The 23,678-nt window shown below is 40.5% G+C and overlaps 1 protein-coding gene across 1 annotated transcript in view; it reads right to left on the reverse strand.

Moving 5' to 3' along the window:
- adam12 (ADAM metallopeptidase domain 12) overlaps positions 1–23,678 on the reverse strand; it is a 195,970-nt gene that overhangs the window by 53,077 nt on the left and 119,215 nt on the right. Inside the window, exon 11 of the mRNA XM_034184356.1 lies at positions 15,701–15,849. Coding sequence (XP_034040247.1) covers positions 15,701–15,849 — 149 coding nt within the window. The remainder of the gene's footprint in view (positions 1–15,700; positions 15,850–23,678) is intronic.

Genomic DNA, 23,678 nt, shown 5'->3' on the forward strand with positions numbered 1-23,678 from the left:
TTTGTGTAAAAAAAAAAAGGCATTTGCAAAGCCAAAAAGTCTGTAAAATTGTGATTCAGGCCGTGTGATATAACCGGTGTCAAAATGCATAGAACACTGCCATCTACTGGCGACCCGTTACATCACAGTGTTGTCGACCGCAGGATTTTAAAAGTATCTGTAGGTTTCCAAAACCTGAGAGACCACACACATGGAAACAAAAAAAAAACAATCACAGATCTGACAGGTTTGGTCGTACAGTGGGCGCAGAGCTGCTCAACTCGGCGTAGACGATACGCCACAATACGCAGCTCTACAAATATGCCAGTGTGAAAGGGGCTTAAGTTGCACTTGACTATGATTACTGCCTGTTGTTAAGAGAGGTGCATGCCTTTCATGGGTGTTTGAGGAGGTGATGATCTAGTGGTTAAGCATTGGGCTTTTGACCAGAGGATCCTCGGTTCAAATGAATGAGGTGAATATGAGGCATCATTGTAAAGCACTTTCAGCTTCTGATTCAGATGGAAAAAGCACTATATAAATGCACTCCATTCAAAATGTCAGAGAGAAATTTATGTGTGAACATTACATCTGTAAAAGTCGTTATTATGAATGAGGCAGTATTATCTGCTTAATTAATGCTGATTTTTACTTTGAGCTTGTGCATTATCAAGATGAATTCAAAACACAAAACAGTACATTGATCTTTTTTTTATAACAATTTTATGACTATAGATCAATAACAATCCCATTTAGTGCAGTGAGAAAGACTGAAGTGAGGTAAAACTTACTACCATTAGATAATGTAATAAGTCTTGAGGTGATTAAGTACTGAGCAGTTTATTAGATACACCTATCCTAATAAACTGCTAGTGCAACCCAATAAAACAGCCTCTTCACCCTAAAAGGATTGCAGATGTCTAGTTTGTCCTGTGCTGCTGATCAGAATACTTTGCTGTATGTACTTATTTACTGTTGGTTCACAGACCAGGCATAAAAAACTGTGCAACAAACTGCTAATCAAACGTGATTTAGAAATGACAAAGGACCCTAAAAGTTTTGGGACATACAGGACTCGCTAAAAGTGCCCAACTTGTCATTTATACTCAGTCTACCAGGAGTGTGTGTGTGTGTGTGTGTCTTTTGGTTCTCTCCTGATTTTGCTCAGGGTCACCACAGCAGAACCAGGATGGACCCACATGTTGATTTGGCAGAAGTATTGCTCCGGATGCTCCACCTAACGCAACTCCGGCTGTACATGGAGAATGAAACAAAGGTGACCTTGAACTGGAGACACCAGATTGTTTTCTCAAAATTAAATCTAGTGTTTGTGATACAGAATCTCACAAATCATCATATTTTTGGAGACTTGACGCAATTTGGAACAAATGTCACTTTTGAAATTTGGTCTAACGATTCCCTGTTATATTTTAAATCTGGAGTTAAACATTCTACCATAATAAAATTACTGCAACAGTGGACTGCTATTCTTATTCTCTTTTTGTTCTACCTGCCGTGCTGTTTAGTTCATCTGTTGCTACTCTACCTTCTCATTGTAGTTAAAGTCTAAATTCACTTTAGCCTTGGTTAGGTTACCCAAGAAGTGCTATGCAGCCATTTGTACATTCTGTGTTTTGCCAGTACTCTCAATGCAATTTTGCACTCGCACAAAATTATATATGTATATATGTGACAAAACAATGAAATATGAAATTTATATACTTAACTTCAACTTAAATTGATTCAAGATGTGGTTCTTACGATAGATACAAAATACAATGTAATCGTAAAATACCCTCGGCCATATGAGCATTGTTTTCGTTATAATTTACAGTTGTTTAATTAATTATTAAGCTCCTATTGTCTTACATACAATTTGTACATGTTCAATAAAGCCCATCTATCAATCACTCAATCACAAACAATATTTAAGTTTTAACGGCATCTGCAGGAGGCCTTGCGTGTAAGCGTACATGAGCATTTGACAAGAGTGGAAGTTGTGCAAATCATGGAATATTTGTTGATCACCCTCTGTGCATTTGCAGGTATCAATGAGACAAATTTAACTCCATAGGATGTTAGCTTAAGTTAGCGGAAGTTAGCGTGCATGCCAATGCCACATGCCCAGCTCTTCCACCATTCGGAAGATTCAGACGGCTTTCGGTGGCTTTTCAGTCGTGTGACTATCCGAGAAATTGTGGACGAGGTGAGCATGTCACAACATGTCCTGTGATGCTTCAACACGAAGGCGCTTTTGCTGCACCATCAGCTTTGTGCCGATGAATTTCAACGCCACTCTTTTCATGACAAAATCTTCGGTCACAGTGGAATGTGCTGAAAAAGTGCTGATGTCCACCTCTTCCGCAATTTCTCGAAGTGTCACACGACGGTCCCACATCACCACAGCGTTCACTTTGGAAATTATCTGGTCATTTCAGCATGTTGATGGCCGACCGGAGCGCGGCTCACTCTCCACCGTTGTGCGGCCGTCTTTAAACCGGTTGTACCGCTCCTTAATCTGTGTGATGCCCAGAGGATCGTCACCGAAAGCCGTCTGAATAATCCGAATGGTTTCCACCTGGCTGTTGCCCAGTTTCTGGCAAAATTTGATGCAGTCGTGCTGCTCCATTCGTTCCGCCATTTCCTTGCAAAGAAAAAACGACAAGAGACTACACCCATCCTCACACAAAGGCTGCTTACAAGCAAATGACGCAACCGACAGGCGTGAAAAAAATCACGCATGCGCACGAAGGTTCAAGGTTGGCTCATGCAAGCACACGTGATTCAAATCCATCAGGTTTTTGAAAAAAATAAAAAGGTCGGATACTTTTCTAACAGACCTCGTACATTATATATATATACATATATATATATATATATATATATACACATACATACACAGTGGTCCCTCGTTTATCGTGTGAGTTACGTTCTAAAAATAGCCCGCAATAGGCGAAATCCACGAAGTAGACAGCGTTATTTTTTACAATTATTATAGACGTTTTAAGGCTGTAAAACCCCTCATGACACACTTTATACACTTTTCACAAACAGGCATTAACATTTTCTCACTTTTCTCTCGTGTGTAAACACTCTCAAAGTTCAAACCTTAGTAGAAAAATAAGACCAACCTGTTTTCAGGCCCAAACATTTGTTTGAGAAATAAAAATAGAAATAATTATGATGGCTTTTAGAACTAACGAATTTAATTTTAACGATCAACCTGTGAGGTTGGAAACATAAGAAATTATTAATAGTACTGACCAGTATTTCACAGTTCCTCTGATTGTGCCTCTTCGTCGTGGCGCCGCTGCGCTGTAGCGTCTTTTTCCACTGAGTCAAACCTCGCTGCAGGTGTCTTTTTCCGAGTGAAAAACACAATTATGGGTAGTTGTTGGTGCTCTTTTTTCTTCTGGGTGAGAAGATTCTTATAAACAGACACGCAGAACACAATGCGTGTACTCTCCCTTTGCGGTGCCGTGACCGGCCTGCTTGATGAGGACGCAGAACACAATGCGCTGTAAAAAAAAAGAAAAAAGCATGCAAATTGGACTAAAAAAGTTCTCGAAACTGCGAGGCCGCGATACGCGAATCGCGTTATAGCGAGGAACCACTGTATTATATATACATATATACATATATATATATACATACATATATACATATATATATATATATAAACATTGCACATTAAACTGACTTTATTGACGAGTCTGACCCCTTTGAAAAGTGACCAACGCGCGTGGAATGTCTCAAACCTAGACCTACTTCTAGGCATCTTATATATGCGACTCTGGAACCACCCCTAAATCCAAACAGTTCAACTTCAAACCCACTGAGGTCCTTAGTGTGGGTCTCATTAACATAAGATCACTACCCTCAAAATCATTGTTGATTAATGATCTAATTATTGATCATCACTTAGATGTGATTGGGTTATGTGAAGCCTGGCTTAAACCTACAGCTGTCCTCCCCTTAAATGAGGCCTGCCCACCAGCATATACATTTAGTCACGTCCCTCGTGATGTGAAGCAAGGCAGGGGTGTTGCTGTTATTTATAAATCTAGGTTTAGTTTATTAGCTGTTGGGGGTCACAAATATAACTCGATTGAGCATCCGATTCTCCACTCTGCTCACGCTATTACGCACTGCCAAGGTCAGAAGAATAAAAATCAGCCATATTAATTTGTCACTGTATACGAGGGCTGTCCGTAAAGTATAGGTCCTTTTTATTTTTTTCAAAAACTATATGGATTTCATTCATATGTTTTTACGTCAGACATGCTTGCACCCTCGTGCGCATGCGTGAGTTTTTCCATGACTGTCGGTGACGTCATTCGCCTGTGAGCACTCCTTGTGGGAGGAGTCGTCCAGCCCCTCATCGGAATTCCTTTGTCTGAGAAGTTGCTGAGAGACTGGCGCTTTGTTTAATCTAAATTTTTTCTAAACCTGTGAGACACATCGAAGTGGACATGGTTCAAAAAATTAAGCTGGTTTTCAGTGAAAATTTTAACAGCTGATGAGAGATTTTGAGGTGATTCTGTCGCTTTAAGGACTTTTCACGGTGCGAGACGTCGCGCTGCGCTCTCAGGCAGCGTCATCAGCCTGTTTCAAGCTTAAAACCTCCACATTTCAGGCTCTATTGATCCAGGACGTTGTGAGAGAACAGAGAAGTTTCAGAAGAAGTCGGTTTCAGCATTTTATCCGGATATTCCACTGTTAAAGGAGATTTTTTTAATGAAAGACGTGCGGACGGGTCCGCGCGTCGGGACGCAACCGACGCGGTGCGGCGGCACAGGAAAAACACCTCCGTGTTGATAACCATTTGTAAAATCCAGGCGGCTTTTGATGGCTTTCAGTGGAGTGAGTATATGAGAAATTGTTTATCAGCTGGAGATGTTCCAACTTGTCCTCAAGGCTTCCAACAGAGGTGTTTTTCCTGTGGCGGAGCGTCGCGGCGGCTGCGAGCCGACGCTGCAATCCGCCTGCACGTCTTTCATTAAAAAAATCTCCTTTAACATGGAATATCCGGATAAAATGCTGAAACCGACTTCTTCTGAAACTTCTCTGTTCTCTCACGACGTCCTGGATCAATAAAGCCTGAAATGTGGCGGTTTTAAGCTTGAAACAGGCTGATGACGCCGCCTGAGAGCGCTGCGCGACGTCTCGCACCGTGAAAAGTCCTTAAAGCGACAGAATCACCTCAAAATCTCTCATCAGCTGTTAAAATTTTCACTGAAGACCAGCTTAATTTTTCGAACCATGTCCACTTCGATGTGTCTCACAGGTTTAGAAAAAAGTTTTGATCAAACAAAGCGCCAGTCTCTCAGCAACTTCTCAGACAAAGGAATTCCGACGAGGGGCTGGACGACTCCTCCCACAAGGAGTGCTCACAGGCGAATGACGTCACCGACAGGCGTGGAAAAACTCACGCATGCGCACGAGGGTTCAAGCATGTCTGACATAAAAACATATGAATGAAATCCATATAGTTTTAGAAAAAAATAAAAAGGACCTATACTTTACGGACAGCCCTCGTATAGGCCTCCTGGCCCATATTTTGAATTCTTAGATGAATTTGGTGCGTTCATCTCTAACTTGTCAACTAGTGCAGAGAGCATTCTGATCATTGGTGACTTTAACGTTCATATAAATAGGCCTGATCCCCTCTGCAAATCATTTATGGAAACTGTGGATGCATTAGGATTTCTGCAATGCATTCGGGACTCGATGCACATTATTAGAAATACCCTGGATTTGGTTCTCGCACATGGTATTGCTGTCATGAATATTGACATCATGCCTCTTACATCAGTGGTCTCTGATCACTCACTTATTAAGTTTACAGTTTCGCTGCCGTGTTTAGTGGAACATCAACCTTATATATCACTACGGCGATGCATCAACATCTTAACTAAGACTGAACTCGAAGCTAGACTGCCTGATGTCTTCACATGTGGCAAATACCCAATCAGTAGACAGACATGTGGATAGTTTAAACTCAGTGCTCAAAACTACACTCGACGTGATTGCATCACTTGTGTTAAAATCGCGCTCCCCAAAACACAGTCACCTTGGTTCAATAATTACCTGCGTAACCTCAAGCATAAGGCAAGAAGTCTAGAACAGAAATGGTGTCGTTCAAAATTAGAAGTATTCCACCTTGCATGACATGATGCCATGTTAGACCATAAGCATGCATTACTGGCTACAAAGCGGACCTATTACTCTGATTTGATCACCAAAAACAATCATAACTCAAAGTTCTTGTTTGACACGGTGGCAACACTTATTCATGGACAACCACCTGTAATTCGCTTTTTTACAGCACAAGATTTCCTGGATTACTTTGAGAAGAAAATTTAAGACATTAGGTTAAACATATCTCAGCATGCCTTAACCCAGCCACGACACCCTGCTATTGAGGTGGGCGTCATTACTGAGGTATTACCTAGATTTACAGAATTTGATAGTATCTCACTCGGCGTGCTGATGAAACTCGTAACATCAACAAAAAGCACAACCTGTTTACTTGATCCTATACCAACAAATCTGTTTAAGGACCTGTGGCCCACTCTTGGGCCGACTGTGACTTTAACTTCTGGATCTGTTCCTAAATGTTTCAAATCTGCAGTGATTAAACCATTACTTAAGAAACCTAATCTTGACCCTAGTGTATTGAAAAACTATCAGCCGATATGAAAGCTATCATTTTGCTCTAAAATTCTGGAAAAAGTGGCGTCATGGCAGCTCGTAGACTATCTTACTGAGAATAATCTCTTTGAGCCACTGCAGTCTGTTTTTAGAAAATACCATTCCACAGAGACGGGTCTCACTAAAGTGGTGAATGATCTTCTGCTTACAATGGATTCAGACACCACTAGGGTTCTGGTGCTGTTAGATCTCAGTGTTGCATTTGATACCATGGATCATCATATTCTACTTGACAGGCTGGAAAATCATTTTGGGATTACTGGGAGTGCCCTTACATGGTTGACGTCATACGTGACCAGTCATTCTCACTGTGTTTTTGTACAGTAACACTACCTCTAACCTTAGTGACATGAAATTTGAGGTTCCGCAGGGGTCCGTCTTAGGCCCCCTGCTTTTCTCCCTTTCTATAGCCCCCCTTGGGCACATATTGCGGTGTTTTGGGATTACCTTTCACTGCTATGCTGATGATACTCAGTTATACATGCCGATAACTGCTGGTAATGTCATTCACATAAAATCCTTATAAGATTGCCTTGCATCAGTGGGAAGTTGGATGTCTAGAAACTTCCTACTTTTAAACTGTGATAAGACTGAAATGATGGTTCTTGGTCCAGTGAGACATCAGCATCAATTTGACCAGTTAACGCTTAGCCTCGGCTCGTGTGTCATACATCACACTGACAAAGTGAGGTACCTTGGGGTAATTTTTGATCCTACATTGTCCTTTGACCTCCACATTAGAAATACTACTAGAAATACTAAGAGGAGTGCTTTCTTCCACCTGCGAAATATAGATTCATCCCATCCTGTCTATGGCTGATGCTGAGACCCTGATCCATGTGTTTATCTCTTCTAGATTGGACTACTGCAATGTTCTATTTTCTGGTTTACTGCAGTCCTGCATTAGGGCTCTCCAACTGGTTCAAAATGCTACAGCCAGACTTTTGACATGAAGCAGAAAGTTTGACCACATTTCACCCATTTTGGCATCCCTTCACTGGCTTCCTGTCCCAGTGAGATCAGATTTTACGGTTCTGCTACTACTCTATAAAATTGGTCACGGACTGGCACCTCCCCAGCTAGCTGACCTACTTAAACCTTACGTACTGCTTTGCGTTCTCAGGGTGCAGGACTACTTTGTGTCCCTAGGGTGAATAAGAAGTCTGCGGGTCACAGAGCTTTCTTTTATCATGCCCCTGTTCTGTGGAATGATCTCCCTGCGTCACTAAAACAGTCAGATTCTGTGGAGACTTTCAAGTCCAGACTTAAGACACACTTAATTTCCTTTTCGTATGACTAGCATATTGGTATAGTTTTGTTTTACGCTTTTTACTCTTGTAATTCATTTTATTAGTAAACAGAGTGTGACGTGGCCTCAACTTTACCTAAATTCTGGGTCTTTTAGTGAAGCTTAGGGCTAGTGGTCGGCGATCACCTTAGTATTTCCTGTTTTTGTTGTTGTTTAATACTGGCCAATTATATTGTATTTCTTGTCTTTCTGTTGCCTGATTCTGTTTTTTTTTCCCTCTCTGTTTAAGGTGCAGCTCCATCCACAGATGGGAGGTGTATTTGTGCTGGAGACCCTCCTGTCCTGTGTACTAACAGCATTTCCTGTATATTTGTTTTGTGAATTGTTTCTGTGAACTGTTCTGTAATTTATGTCTGTAGCATGGCCCAAGCAGAGGGTCACCCCTTTGAGTCTGGTCTGCTTGAGGTTTCTTCCTCAGAGGGAGTTTTTCCTTACCACTGTTGCTCTGGGGGTTGATAAGGTTAGACCTTACTTGTGTGAAGCGCCTTGAGGCAACTCTGTTGTGATTTGGCGCTATATAAAAGAAAACAAATTGAAAATTAAAAATGACCAAATTACATGTATTTGTATTGAGCACAGAGAAAAGCCGCCCCTCGAGGTTAAATGCCTGGATGGCCAACCTTGAGAATAATAATAAAAAATGCAAATCTTGAATTATTTATTTTATAATTTATTTGACAATAAATAATTAATTATTTCATTTCCTCTGCCAACAAAGTGTTTGGTTTGTTTGTGAACAGCCTGTAACCCACATTTTTCATATATGGTTATGACGTTTTTACTGAAGACTCATATCCTGATAGGCAGGAACTCATTCAATTTTCAAAGGCCAAAGTCAGGAAAAGTCTTGGAAAATCCGTATCCTTTAACACTGAACAAATTTTCAAAAATTCGTAACTCTGTCAAAGAAGATCAAATTACTTTCATATCTGATTGCGTTATGTACCATGGTATCCTTTATTGACTGACAAAGTGTGACCCAGATCTGATCCAGATTATAGATTTTGTGGCCATTTAAAGTTGACATTGAAAACCCCATTTAATATTTATTTTACATTATAGCTTAATCAAACATGCCCCAATCACTCTCATATTTGAAACTGAGGTGTAGACTGGCACGCACTATCTCCTGACACAGTTTGATCTGGATCTGATCCGGGTTTTGTGGACATTTTAATTTTGTATTGCAAAGCGCATATGGTGTACATTTTGGATTACATATATCTCAAACAAAACTGACCCAGTCACTCATTTTTATGTTATGGATTTGCCTACCCCACCAAAATTCGATGGACGTTACAATTTTATGCCTGTTTGTCTGTCTTCCTGTTATCAGTCGGAAACCAAGTGCCAAAAAGCAATGGCAAATTGTGCATAGCAAAGATAACCAGTGTTCTATGAAAATTATGGGGGGGGGGGGGGGGGGGGGGGGACTGACAACACCACAAAAAAAAAAAAAAAAAAACAAAAAACTGATTCAAGTGCATGAACTAAATACATACTCCTGACATTTGATCACATCTATTTTAGCTTATAAAAAGCCACTTTTAACAGGACTTTGACCTTGAAAATTTTTTCCAAGGTAAAAGTTTGTGGAATTGGAAACTACTATTGGTGGAGGTTTGCACTCTATGAGCATGGTCCTTTAGTTTTACTGATGTCTGAGAAGGGCCCATCATATGGAGAAATGGCCTATTCATTCAGGCAATGAGGGACCATCAGCCCATATCACCCTTTTGAAATAAGAATGACTGATTTAGGACATTTTATTATTTTTTCACATTTCAGTTCCAATGTTGAATATTCTTGAGAATTAGTAGTTCACTGCTCATTGAAAGGACATACTTGCATTTTTATGCTATATTATCATATCAATGGCATAAAAAGGTCTTAAAATGATGCTGACTAATATTGTGATGTTATAGTTTATCATGATATTTTCTGAGGCAATATATCTTCCGGTAAAATTTGTTATTGTGATAGGCCTAATTGAACATACATCTCACATGAAGTGAGCTTGTTTGTCAGATTGTTTCATTTTCAAGGTGCATGTTGATGGTGGTTTTGGTTTTTGTTCAATTTCAAACCATTTTTTGAACAGACTTTGGTTAGATGTCCACAGTGAGTGGTCAGCTGTGTTCTCCAGGCTGTGTTGGTGATTAGATATCAGTTCAGCTTACAGTCTGTGTCAGAGTATGGGTCATGGAGGAAGTTTGTCATGGGAAACACTTTGTCAGAGTTTCAGAGTCTGTTTGGAGATTAAAATTACGATGTTCAAGCTCGACTGTGCTGATTATCTCTCAAATTGAATATACTGAACTATCAGCCTGAATTCAGAGTGTCCTGTTGACAAAACCAATCTAGACATCATTTCTCCCACCACAGATCTTTAAAAAAATAATTAAATAAAAGAATTTGCACCCTCTCAGTCCAGACACTTTTAGAATTTTAAACGCAACATTGCACCGCAGTGTAGTTTGCCTGAGTATGTGTTTGGGGGCTCAGACTTGTTAATGGAGGGGAGAGGACAGACTGCATCTAAATGATGTGATTATTAGTGACGCTGCCAGCTGCAATCAGGGTCAGGGGACTGAGGGAGAGATCTGCAGAGAGGTGCTTTATGAGGAAGCAGTGGTTTTATTTGTCTTTCATCTCTAGTGGTGAAGCACCAAGAGAAAGACAAAGGCAGGCAGAGGTGAGAGGGAGAAACAAACGGCAGAAAGATGACACTGGATATGAGGCTACACATGGACATCTGTGACAGGCGTGTGTAAAGACTGGCCACGTGAGAGTTATGTCATCACTTCCACTGGAAATCTGGGGGACTGGAGAGGAATAGAGATTACATGTGTGTTCTGAAGTCAGAAGTTGAGCTAAGAGTTGCATCATGTGGACGTGTGGAAGCTCAATAAGTACTTTGTAGTGGGATGCTAGCTGATGTAGGAGTGTATGTGTAACTAGGGTATAAAGGTGATGTAAAGCTGGACTTTTACACTCACAGGTGGATTCTTTATCAGCCTAACAGGGTGAGAAAGCACAAAATGGCTTTTTGTGAAGGCTAAATGATAATTAACATATTGGCTCTTTTATCTTGAAGCTTCAGTATTTTGGATTTAGAGTCTTGTGTGAGGTTGCAGATTGCTTTATGACATCACCCATCACAATGTTGCTGTTTTTTGGGGGGGGGGGGGGGGGGCATTTGTCTATGTTGTAAGTTTCTATTTTCTTCTACACGTATTTTACAGGGTACATGACTCTGCTTTTCCAAAGCCTAGGAAATATTTATGTAACTCTTGTAAATTTCTCTCTCTCTCTCTCACACACACACACACCAAAATATACCCCCCCACCCCGCAAAAAAAAAAACACAAAAACAAAAAAACAAACAAAACCTCACCCTATGTCAGTGGTTCCCAAACTGTGTGGACTGACTGCATGTGGACGAAGTACGATGGGAAAGATGCAAACTGTAGGAGATACTGTGACCAGAGGATCCTCGGTTTAATACCCCATCATACAGCCAACTCACCAAGGTGCCCTTCAGCATTATCCTTAATCCACAACTTTTTCCACTGTGATCAGCATGTGAATGGGTGAATGTGTGGCATCACTCTAAAGCACTTTGAGCATTTGCGTCACATGGAATAATGCCACATACTGTAAATGTAGTCCATTGACCATCGAACAAGATGGGAGTTCATAATTTGTGTGGGAACAACAAAAGCAAAACTTATTCAATACCACGGAGGCCATCACAGCTCCAGCAGGATTCTTTTTTATGTGTATTTAGAAAGAGAATTAAACTCTAACGTAAAAGATGAATCATTTTTTGGTGCAAAAGAAAAAATTAACCTTGTAAAAGAACATGTCAGGGTTCATGCAAAATTGCATTAACTCTGGTTGCTCTCCACCTCTCACTAACTTTTTTGGCAGTTGCTTGTACAAATGTGAGCTCGGTGGCTACTTCACTGAAATTTAACATGTTATTATGATTTAAAAAGAGTAAACACAGCTGTTGAGTGAAAAAAAACATTTTTGTGTTATTCATATTCTCTCTCTGCACACACACACACACATATATATATATATACACACACACACACACACACACATATACGAGGTCTATTAGAAAAGTATCCTACCTTATTATTTTTTCAAAAACCCTATGGATTTGAATCACGTGTGATTGCGTCAGACAAGCTTGAACCTTCGTGTGCATGCGTGAGTTGTCGGTTGCGTCATTTGCCTGTGAGCAGGCTTTGAGTGAGGAGTGGTCCAGCCCCCTTGTCGTTGTTTCATTGCCAGGAAATGGCGGAATGATTTGGGCTTTTTTTCCATCAGAATTTTTTCAGAAACTGTTAGAGACTGGTAGCTGGAAACCATTAGAAAAATTTATCTGGCTTTCGGTGAAAATGTTACGGGCTTGGTAGAGAATAAGGAGCGTTACTGTCGCTTTAAGGACAGCCCCCAGCAGCTGTGGGGTGCACCGTGCTCTGAAGCCGCCATCGACAGGCTGAACAACCATTTCATTTCTAAACGGGTGGCTGTCTGGATCCGTGACCATCGTGTGCCATTTCTCTGGTTATCACAAGAGCTGGACATCAACTATTTTCCGGGAGATTTCACTTTTAACAAGAGATTTTGTCATGGAAAGCCGAGTGGAGGCTTCGCGCGTCACGATGGATTCGCTCCTGGAGCGAGACAAAACCACCTCCGTTTTGGTCTCACAGGACGGCTTTGAGATGGCGTTCAGACAGCTGTCGGTGGTTTTTCCATCGAGTGATTATCCGAGAAATTCTGGATGTGCCAGGACATGCCAGAACATGTCCCGTGAGGCTTCATCACGGCGTTGCTTTTCGCCATGCGGCACCGCCTTGACGCGCGGAATTCCTCCGCACGTCTGTCTCAATGTACCGAAAAAGTGCTGATGTCCACGTCTTTTCACAATTCCTGTGCTAGTCAGACGACGTCCCGGATAAAACACACCGTCCAGTTTGGAAATGAACGGCACATTCCACTGTTACAGGAGTTTTTGTCATGGAAAGAGGAGCGGAGGCTTCGCGCGTCGCGGCGGTGCTGCATGTTGCACAGCAACGCCATGATGAAACCTCACGGGACATGTTCTGGCATGTCCAGGCACATCCACAATTTCTCGGATAATCACTCGATGGAAAAACCACTGACAGCTGTCTGAACGCCATCTCAAAGCCGTTCTGTGAGACCAAAACGGAGGTGGTTTTGTCTCGCTCCAGTAGCGAATCCATCGTGACGCGCGAAGCCTCCGCTCGGCTTTCCATGACAAAATCTCTTGTTAAAAGTGAAATCTGCCAGAAAATGGTTGATGTCCAGCTCTTGAATAACCTCGTGTATATATATATATATATATATATATATATACACACACACACACACACACACATATATACGCGGTCTATTAGAAAAGTATCCGACCTTATTATTTTTTTCAAAAACCATATGGATTTGAATCACGTGTGATTACATCAGACATGCTTGAACCCTCGTGGGCATGCGAGAGTTTTTTCACGCCTGTCGGTTACGTCATTCGCCTGTGGGCAGTCTTTGAGTGAGGAGTCGCCCACCCTCTCGTCGTTTTTTCATTGTTAAGGAATGGCTCAGAGACTGCTGCTTTGTTTGATCAAAATTTTTTCAAAACTGTAAGGCACAACTGAGTGGACACCATTCGATAAATTCAGCTGGTTTTCGGTAAAAATTTTAACGGCCGATGAGAGATTTTGGTCTGGTAGTGTCGCCGTAAGGACGGCCCACGGCGCCTGACGGCGATCTGCGCTTCGAGGCGGCAGCGTCTCACTGTTTCAAGTTGAAAAATTCCACATTTCAAGCTCTGTTGATCCAGGAAGTCGTCAGAGAACAGAGAACTTTCAGAAGAAGTCGGCATGAGGAGTTTATTCGTACATTCCATTGTTAACGGACATTTTGTAATGAAAGAACGTGCGGGCAGAGTCGCATGTCGGGCCGGACCCGACCGCGGGGGGGCGCGATAGGAAAAACACCTCCGTTGGAAACCTTAACGGACAAGTTGGAACATGCCCAAGCTGTTAAACAATTTCTCAGTTACTCACTTGTTGAAAGCCATCAAAAGCCGCCTGAATTTTACAAATGGTTTTCAACACGGAGGTGTTTTTCCTGTCGCGGCGCACACAGATTTGCCGAGTCGTCACGGAAACGACTCGGTGAATTTGCGCACACGTCTTTCATTAAAAATGTCCTTAAACAGTGGAATGTCCGCATAAAGTCCTCATGCCGGCCTCTTCTGAATCTTCTCTGTTCTCTCACGACGTCCTGGGTGAATTAAGCCTTAAATTAGGATGTTTTCAGGTCGAAACAGGCCGACGACGGCGCCTGGAAGCGCTGCACGACGTCTTGCTCTGTGGGAAGTCCTTACAGTGACAGAAACACCCCATAATCTCTCATCAGCCGTTAAACGTTTCACCGAAAACCAGCTTAATTTCTCGAATAGTGTCCACTTGGATATTCCTCACAGGTCCAGAAAAAATGTTGATAAAGCAACGCGCGCCGTCTCGAGCAGCGTGTGAAACAAAGGAATTCAGCCGAGAGGGCGGGACCACATCTCACTCAAGGCCTGCCCACAGGGAAATGACGTCACCGACACACGTGAAAAAACTCACGCATGCGCACGAGGGTTCAAGCATGATTGATGTAATCACACGTCATTCAAATCCATATAGTTAAAAAAAAAAATAAAAGGGTCGGTTTATTATCTAATAGACCTCGTATATATATATATATATATATATATATATATATATATATATATATATGATGATGATATAGTGATGGAGCCTGTGACTGTGAATAAAAAGCTAGAAAATAAGGTAAACCCAGATTTAATATTACTTTTTACTTTTGAGCCATGGGCACTTCAGTTTCTCTGATGGAAAGAAAGCTCCACAAACTACAGCAGCAGGTTTTTTTAATCAGATTTCTCAAATGGTGACGCTGTAGGTCAAGGGTCATCAACTCCTGGAGATCATCTTCATTGCATAGTATTTTCCATGTGTATATATATATATATATATATATATATATATATATATATATATATATACATATATATATATATATATATATATATATATATATATCAGCACTGTTATCACCGGACACGATTACAATGCTAGAGCTGTGGCTGTGGTCTTATGCCAGCCAATATGTGTATCTGTGCATCACATACTCCCTTTTCTACTCCTGCCTCAGATATAAAAGCTGCATTTAAACTACAGAGCACCATGCACAAATTGAAAGTGTTCTAATCTACAAGACTAGTGGTGCTTGAGCAGGTGCACTAATTCATTCAGAAAAGGCCAAATTAATGTACCCTTGGGGGAAAATGAAACAACACTGTTACAACATGTGTCCGAGCTGATGACTTTAAAATTTGGAGCTAGGTTTTTTTTCCCCAAGCTTCACTGTGAATTAACTAATTGGAACAGACCACAGGCTGTAAATCCAGACGAAAGCATGGACAACCAATCAACAAACCACAGAGCAAAGTACAGACCTGCTCAAACACCTTGCAATGTTTTAAAGTAAATGACAATTAAACCTCTTTGACTCTTCCTCCATTTGAATACTGAAGTGTGATCATTATAGCTTGAACAACATGATTCCACGTGTAAAGGCTCATAAGAATCTCACCCTGTAGAAGGCGTCATAATGCAGCCTCCTCGATCTGCTGTCATCCTGCAGCCACAACCACGCTCTGGGGTGTCATGGTTCATGCCGAAATTGTGTCCCAATTCATGGGCCAAAGTCACTGCTGCACCCAGTGGGTTCTCAGAGTGATCCTATGGCAAAGGGGGGGAAATAACCAAAGCAAAACAGGAAGCATGACATGATGGAGTAAACACAAAAATCTAAGCATGTGCAGGTCAAAGCGTGACTTGAATAAGAACAGATTAAACACTTAAGTGCAATGTCACTCACAAAGTAGTTAAGATGAAAAAAATTGTCCTCAGTGTTGAATGTGTCTCTGTCACACTTCTATTATGTATTCTTTTCACGTCAGCCTGAATTCATCTGTCACTCTATTACCCTTGCAAACCCTATCTTTCCTGCTGCTAGAGAAGACTGCTATTGTAGAAAACTTGTAGAAAAAAAAAAGCTTATGCTGCATGACTTGCTGCTGCATTAATAAGGAAGGCAACCGCCCAGAAACAAGTGGACAAAGATGAGATGAGTAGATTTTAATTCCCTTTACTTTTGTAGATAGAGTCAATGATTGTCAAAAAGAGCATGAATGAGAGCGTGTGTGCTGGACATACACAGAAAGTAAACAAATGCAGCCTGAAGATCTGCAAAAGTGAGAGTAGAACAGAGCAAGCCAAACGACTACTTTACAATTCTTGACTGATACGATTACCAAAAAAAAAAAGTTGCATTTAAACCCTAAGACACGTGTAAAATAATACAGAATTTAAAATCTGGTAATGCATGTGAATTAAATTACCCACACAACTACTTTATATCTTCTTTCTACAAATGAAAAGCATCAGAGGGACAGTGTACATCTTCCATAGCTGCATAATACAGCACTGTATAATATTTCGGGACAACAGCAGCTGTGGTGAGCTTTGAAGGGGCACTGAAGTCCAAGTGATTTCATAGAATGGTCTGATATTTACCTGTATGGATGTTTTACTGATGTCATGATGAAGTCACTTCCAGTAAATCACAGAGTGCAAAATGATTACCTAATTGATGTAAGCTTTGGAGACAAAGAAAATGTAGGTTTTTTTTTTTTTTTTTTTGGACAAGAACTTTGTGATATCATTATAATGTCACTTATACCACAAACTAAAATTGGCACTCAGAGATTGTAACACCCAATTCTTGACATTCATTTATGTGTATTATTTCTTTGTGATTGAGTGTTACTATAATACATGGTTGCGTGTTGCCGTGACATTTGACAAACTCCGTGAAAGCTGAACCACTGAAATACAATTCCCCCACAAGATGTAATCAATATCGGCTTCAAACTGTTTGAGTGCAACATATAGGACTTTGAGTTTAACCTTTCAAGGTCAACAATGATCAAAGGTCCAAGTGAGCAAGTGTAAAAGTTGGCATGACTTCATATTAGTGTTTCACAGCAACCACAGATATATTGTTAACAAATTCTAAATAACTTTGACCTTTGAAGGTCAAACAGAAATGTTATATATGACCAACATCATATTCGTGTTTAAAACTAACCATAGATGCAGGTGTAACCAACTGCTAAAAATAGCCACTCTAAAAATGTGAGTTTTCAAGGGCATCTAATTATAAATGTATCGTCAACCAATTCCTTGAAAGAGCCATTCTAAATATCCCATATACATAAGCAAGGAGCCAAAAATCTGACCTCTGTCTTTGACAGACCCTCAAACCTTCCAACATGTTTGGTCCAAATCAGATCCAAACTCTTCACACACTGACAGATGAGCAGACACAGAGGACCAAAAATAATACCCTACCTATGCTACTGCTGCATGCATGTGCAATGATTTACTGATTGATATAAGCTTTGCATTCTCTCTCTAGCACTTTTGGTTGTAGAGAGATTCTGAAAAATGTGCCTTTCAGATTATATTTTTGATGACCGTGACCTTTCTGCTCACTTGTTTCTGAGATATTTAGAACATCGACAGACAGACACAAACATAGGTAAGTCCCTTTGGCTGCTCCCTTGTTTTCACAGCAGATCCAAGGAGGGTGTACATGTTGGTTTTTCACAATTTTTGTGCCGAATGCTGTTCCTGATGCAATGCCACATTACATGGAGAAATGCGGCAGGGGTGAGATTTGAACCAGGAACTTTCTGCACTGAAACCAAGCGCACTAACCTTACAATACTCTGTACTGCCGCTGGGGTGCAGGGCTATAAATCACACTTTCAGAAACCACAGCCTTTACTTTGATACACCCATGAACCTTTGCTGTGATTGTACTGGCTGCAACTAAGAGATGGCCTCATATCATTTTCATTCAAGTGGAAAAAATATGCAGACTGTCAGAGAGTATGTGATAAAAAATTCACAAGGAAAAATAAAGCACCATGTGGTAAATTATACAACCCCTGGCAAAAATTATGGAATCACCGGCCTCAGAGGATGTTCATTCAGTTGTTTAATTTTGTAGAAAAAAAGCAGATCACAGACATGACACAAAACTAAAGTCATTTCAAATGGCAACTTTCTGGCTTTAAGAAACACTATAAGAAATCAAGAAAAAAAGATTGTGGCAGTCAGTAACGGTTACTTTTTTAGACCAAGCAGAGGAAAAAAATATGGAATCACTCAATTCTGAGGAAAAAATTATGGAATCACCCTGTAAATTTTCATCCCCCAAATTAACACCTAATGAATGTCAAGAATTGGGTGTTACAATGAACATCCTCCGAGGCCGGTGATTCCATAATTTTTGCCAGGGGTTGTATTAACATATACAAGCATTGAAATGGAAAGAAATCCTCTTCTGGAATAATTTAACTGCAACTGTGAGAGAGTATAATAACATATAGCAGCATAACTAAGGGATGGTTCAGGGTCACCTGATCCAGCCCTAACTATAAGCTTTAGCAAAAAGGAAAGTTTTAAGCCTAATCTTAAAAGTAGAGAGGGTGTCTGTCTCCCTGATCTGAATTGGGAGCTGGTTCCACAGGAGAGGAGCCTGAAAGCTGAAGGCTCTGCCTCCCATTCTACTCTTACAAACCCTAGGAACTACAAGTAAGCCTGCAGTCTGAGAGCGAAGCGCTCTATTGGGGTGATATGGTACTACGAGGTCCCTAAGATAAGATGGGACCTGATTATTCAAAACCTTATAAGTAAGAAGAAGAATTTTAAATTCTATTCTAGAATTAACAGGAAGCCAATGAAGAGAGGCCAATATGGGTGAGATATGCTCTCTCCTTCTAGTCCCCGTCAGTACTCTAGCTGCAGCATTTTGAATTAACTGAAGGCTTTTTAGGGAACTTTTAGGACAACCTGATAATAATGAATTACAACAGTCCAGCCTAGAGGAAATAAATGCATGAATTAGTTTTTCAGCATCACTGTGAGACAAGACCTTTCTGATTTTAGAGATATTGCGTAAATGCAAAAAAGCAGTCCTACATATTTGTTTAATATGCGCTTTGAATGACATATCCTGATCAAAAACGACTCCAAGATTTCTCACAGTATTACTAGAGGTCAGGGTAATGCCATCCAGAGTAAGGATCTGGTTAGACACCATGTTTCTAAGATTTGTGGGGCCAAGTACAATAACTTCAGTTTTATCTGAGTTTAAAAGCAGGAAATTAGAGGTCATCCATGTCTTTATGTCTGTAAGACAATCCTGCAGTTTAGCTAATTGGTGTGTGTCCTCTGGCTTCATGGATAGATAAAGCTGGGTATCATCTGCGTAACAATGAAAATTTAAGCAATACCGTCTAATAATACTGCCTAAGGGAAGCATATATAAAGTGAATAAAATTGGTCCTAGCACAGAACCTTGTGGAACTCCATAATTAACTTTAGTCTGTGAAGAAGATTCCCCATTTACATGAACAAATTGTAATCTATTAGACAAATATGATTCAAACCACCGCAGCGCAGTGCCTTTAATACCTATGGCATGCTCTAATCTCTGTAATAAAATTTATGGTCAACAGTATCAAAAGCAGCACTGAGGTCTAACAGAACAAGCACAGAGATGAGTCCACTGTCCGAGGCCATAAGAAGATCATTTGTAACCTTCACTAATGCTGTTTCTGTACTATGATGAATTCTAAAACCTGACTGAAACTCTTCAAATAGACCATTCCTCTGCAGATGATCAGTTAGCTGTTTTACAACTACCCTTTCAAGAATTTTTGAGAGAAAAGGAAGGTTGGAGATTGGCCTATAATTAGCTAAGATAGCTGGGTCAAGTGATGGCTTTTTAAGTAATGGTTTAATTACTGCCACCTTAAAAGCCTGTGGTACATAGCCAACTAACAAAGATAGATTGATCATATTTAAGATCGAAGCATTAAATAATGCTAGGGCTTCCTTGAGCAGCCTGGTAGGAATGGGGTCTAATAAACATGTTGATGGTTTGGATGAAGTAACTAATGAAAATAACTCAGACAGAACAATCGGAGAGAAAGAGTCTAACCAAATACCGGCATCACTGAAAGCAGCCAAAGATAACGATACGTCTTTGGGATGGTTATGAGTAATTTTTTCTCTAATAGTTAAAATTTTGTTAGCAAAGAAAGTCATGAAGTCATTACTAGTTAAAGTTAATGGAATACTCAGCTCAATAGAGCTCTGACTCTTTGTCAGCCTGGCTACAGTGCTGAAAAGAAACCTGGGGTTGTTCTTATTTTCTTCAATTAGTGATGAGTAGAAAGATGTCCTAGCTTTACGGAGGGCTTTTTTATAGAGCAACAGACTCTTTTTCCAGGCTAAGTGAAGATCTTCTAAATTAGTGAGACGCCATTTCCTCTCCAACTTACGGGTTATCTGCTTTAAGCTACGAGTTTGAGAGTTATACCACGGAGTCAGACACTTCTGATTTAAAGCTCTCTTTTTCAGAGGAGCTACAACATCCAAAGTTGTCTTCAATGAGGATGTAAAACTATTGACGAGATACTCTATCTCCCTTACAGAGTTTAGGTAGCTACTCTGCACTGTGTTGTTATATGGCATTAGAGAACATAAAGAAGGAATCATGTCCTTAAACCTAGTTACAGCGCTTTCTGAAAGACTTCTAGTGTAATGAAACTTATTCCCTACTGCTGGGTAGTCCATCAGAGTAAATGTAAATGTTATTAAGAAATGATCAGACAGAAGGGAGTTTTCAGGGAATACTGTTAAGTCTTCTATTTCCATACCATAAGTCAGAACAAGATCTAAGATATGATTACAGTGGTGGGTGGACTCATTTACTTTTTGAGCAAAGCCAATAGAGTCTAATAATAGATTAAATGCAGTGTTGAGGCTGTCATTCTCAGCATCTGTGTGGATGTTAAAATCGCCCACTATAATTATCTTATCTGAGCTAAGCACTAAGTCAGACAAAAGGTCTGAAAATTCACAGAGAAACTCACAGTAACGACCAGGTGGACGATAGATAATAACAAATAAAACTGGTTTTTGGGACTTCCAATTTGGATGGACAAGACTAAGAGACAAGCTTTCAAATGAATTAAAGCTCTGTCTGGGTTTTTGATTAATTAATAAGCTGGAATGGAAGATTGCTGCTAATCCTCCGCCCCGGCCCGTGCTACGAGCATTCTGACAGTTAGTGTGACTCGGGGGTGTTGACTCATTTAAACTAACATATTCATCCTGCTGTAACCAGGTTTCTGTTAGGCAGAATAAATCAATATGTTGATCAATTATTATATCATTTACCAACAGGGACTTAGAAGAGAGAGACCTAATGTTTAATAGACCACATTTAACTGTTTTAGTCTGTGGTGCAGTTGAAGGTGCTATATTATTTTTTCTTTTTGAATTTTTATGCTTAAATAGATTTTTGCTGGTTATTGGTAGTCTGGGAGCAGGCACCGTCTCTACGGGGATGGGGTAATGAGGGGATGGCAGGGGGAGAGAAGCTGCAGAGAGGTGTGTAAGACTACAACTCTGCTTCCTGGTCCCAACCCTGGATAGTCACGGTTTGGAGGATTTAAGAAAATTGGCCAGATTTCTAGAAATGAGAGCTGCTCCATCCAAAGTGGGATGGATGCCGTCTCTCCTAACAAGACCAGGTTTTCCCCAGAAGCTTTGCCAATTATCTATGAAGCCCACCTCATTTTTTGGACACCACTCAGACAGCCAGCAATTCAAGGAGAACATGCGGCTAAACATGTCACTCCCGGTCCGATTGGGGAGGGGCCCAGAGAAAACTACAGAGTCCGACATTGTTTTGATAACTGTAATCAGATAATTACAGTGTAGTTGTAAGCATTTGATTTATAGTTCTCTTTCATATGTGGGTTTCTCCACACCTCTTTTGCTTGTACATTTGTCCATTTTTTCCATTTTCTTGTTTGTTTTACTTTCTACTATCACATTATTTCAAATTAAGTAAATATAACCTTAATAAAAACAGAGGGTTGGGTGTGGTATGGGAACTGGTTCATTTTATCTGGTTGTCCTTTAAGTCATTACAGCCCTTTTTTAAAATCTTTGTCCAAACCACCTGCTATTTAAAAGTAATGGGCGAAAACAAACATCTGCAAAAATTCTGCCACACACACACAACCAGCAGTAAACATATCTATATCACACAACTGGACTGGGGTATAATGGCATTGGCCAGATTAGAACTTTTTAATTTGACATGCATCAGCCAGAGAAACCCAACAGGCAGCAAATATACTTTATCTAATAATCTGGGGTACCAGGGGTGAAGCACAACCGGGCGTAGAAACACATTTGATTCAAACATTGCTCTGCAGGAGATGCCATCAACAATTTATTACATCTCATAAAAATGGAAATGAGTTATTATTTAAACTGTGTGCTTTGATTTAGTCCTGTAACTCATTTACCTTGTCAGTAATGTAGCAAGAAAGACGGCAAGAATCAGAGGCCCTTCGGGTGCAAGTATCTGCACCGTAATATATTTATGAGCACATTTACACTTATTTCTTCATGTGCATGGGTCCCTGCATGAATCATCAGCAACTCCAAATGGCTACTTTCACATTATGATATGAATTTACCAGAATTTGAACCCCCTCCCTGCTCCCATATCAGCTGCATTTGTGGCCATGTTTTTGGACTAGGATAAATTGCCAAATTAAATCTCTTCATATTAAGCTTGCTTTACTTGATAGTTGCTCTCAGATGGGATTCAAAATCTGACTGATACCACATCCATGTCGATCTGACTGCTGCGTGAAAAGTCAGATCAGATATCAGATACATGTAATTTAAAAATGTGAATATAAATTGGTAAGAACCCCCCCCCCCCAAAAAAAAACCCATAGGTGTTTGCTGACTGCACAGGAAATTAGACCAGTCATTATCAGTGCACAGTATAAACAGGAACCCTAAATCTGAGGAACTCTGTAACTGAGTAAATGGATTGCAATTATATAGCGCTTTTCCATCTGCATCAGAGGCTCAAAGCGCTTTACAATAATGCCTCATATTCACCCCGATGTGAGGCTGCTGCCATAAAAGGCGCCCACTACACACCGGGAGCAACTAGGGGATTAAGAACCTTTCACAAGGGCCCTTAGTGATTTCCCGGTCAGGCTGGGATTTGAACTGAGGATTCTCTGGTCTCAAACCCAACGCTTTAACCACTAGACCATCACCTCCGCCAGTAAGTGACAGTGCTCAGTGGGCTTTTGGAACTCTCCTGCCTTGGTGCCTGGTCTGGCATCACCACGGACACTGGCTCCCTAATGCAGCCTGTTTTCTGGGTTTCTGATCTGGACCTCATTGTGTATTGAGTTATCTTGCCATGGCAAAATATGGACCGTTTATGGTTGTTTAGTGGCAACATTTTTTGCTTGTTTGTTATCGCATGTTCTTTGTTCTTGTTAGAGTAGTCATAGCAGATGTTCACCCCACTAGGTCTGGTCCACATCAGGTTTCTTACTGTAACTTAAAAAAAAAAAAATTCTAAGGGAGTTTTTTTTCTTACC

The sequence above is a fragment of the Thalassophryne amazonica genome, chromosome 13, assembly GCF_902500255.1.
Source record: "Thalassophryne amazonica chromosome 13, fThaAma1.1, whole genome shotgun sequence".
Lineage (NCBI taxonomy): Eukaryota > Metazoa > Chordata > Actinopteri > Batrachoidiformes > Batrachoididae > Thalassophryne > Thalassophryne amazonica.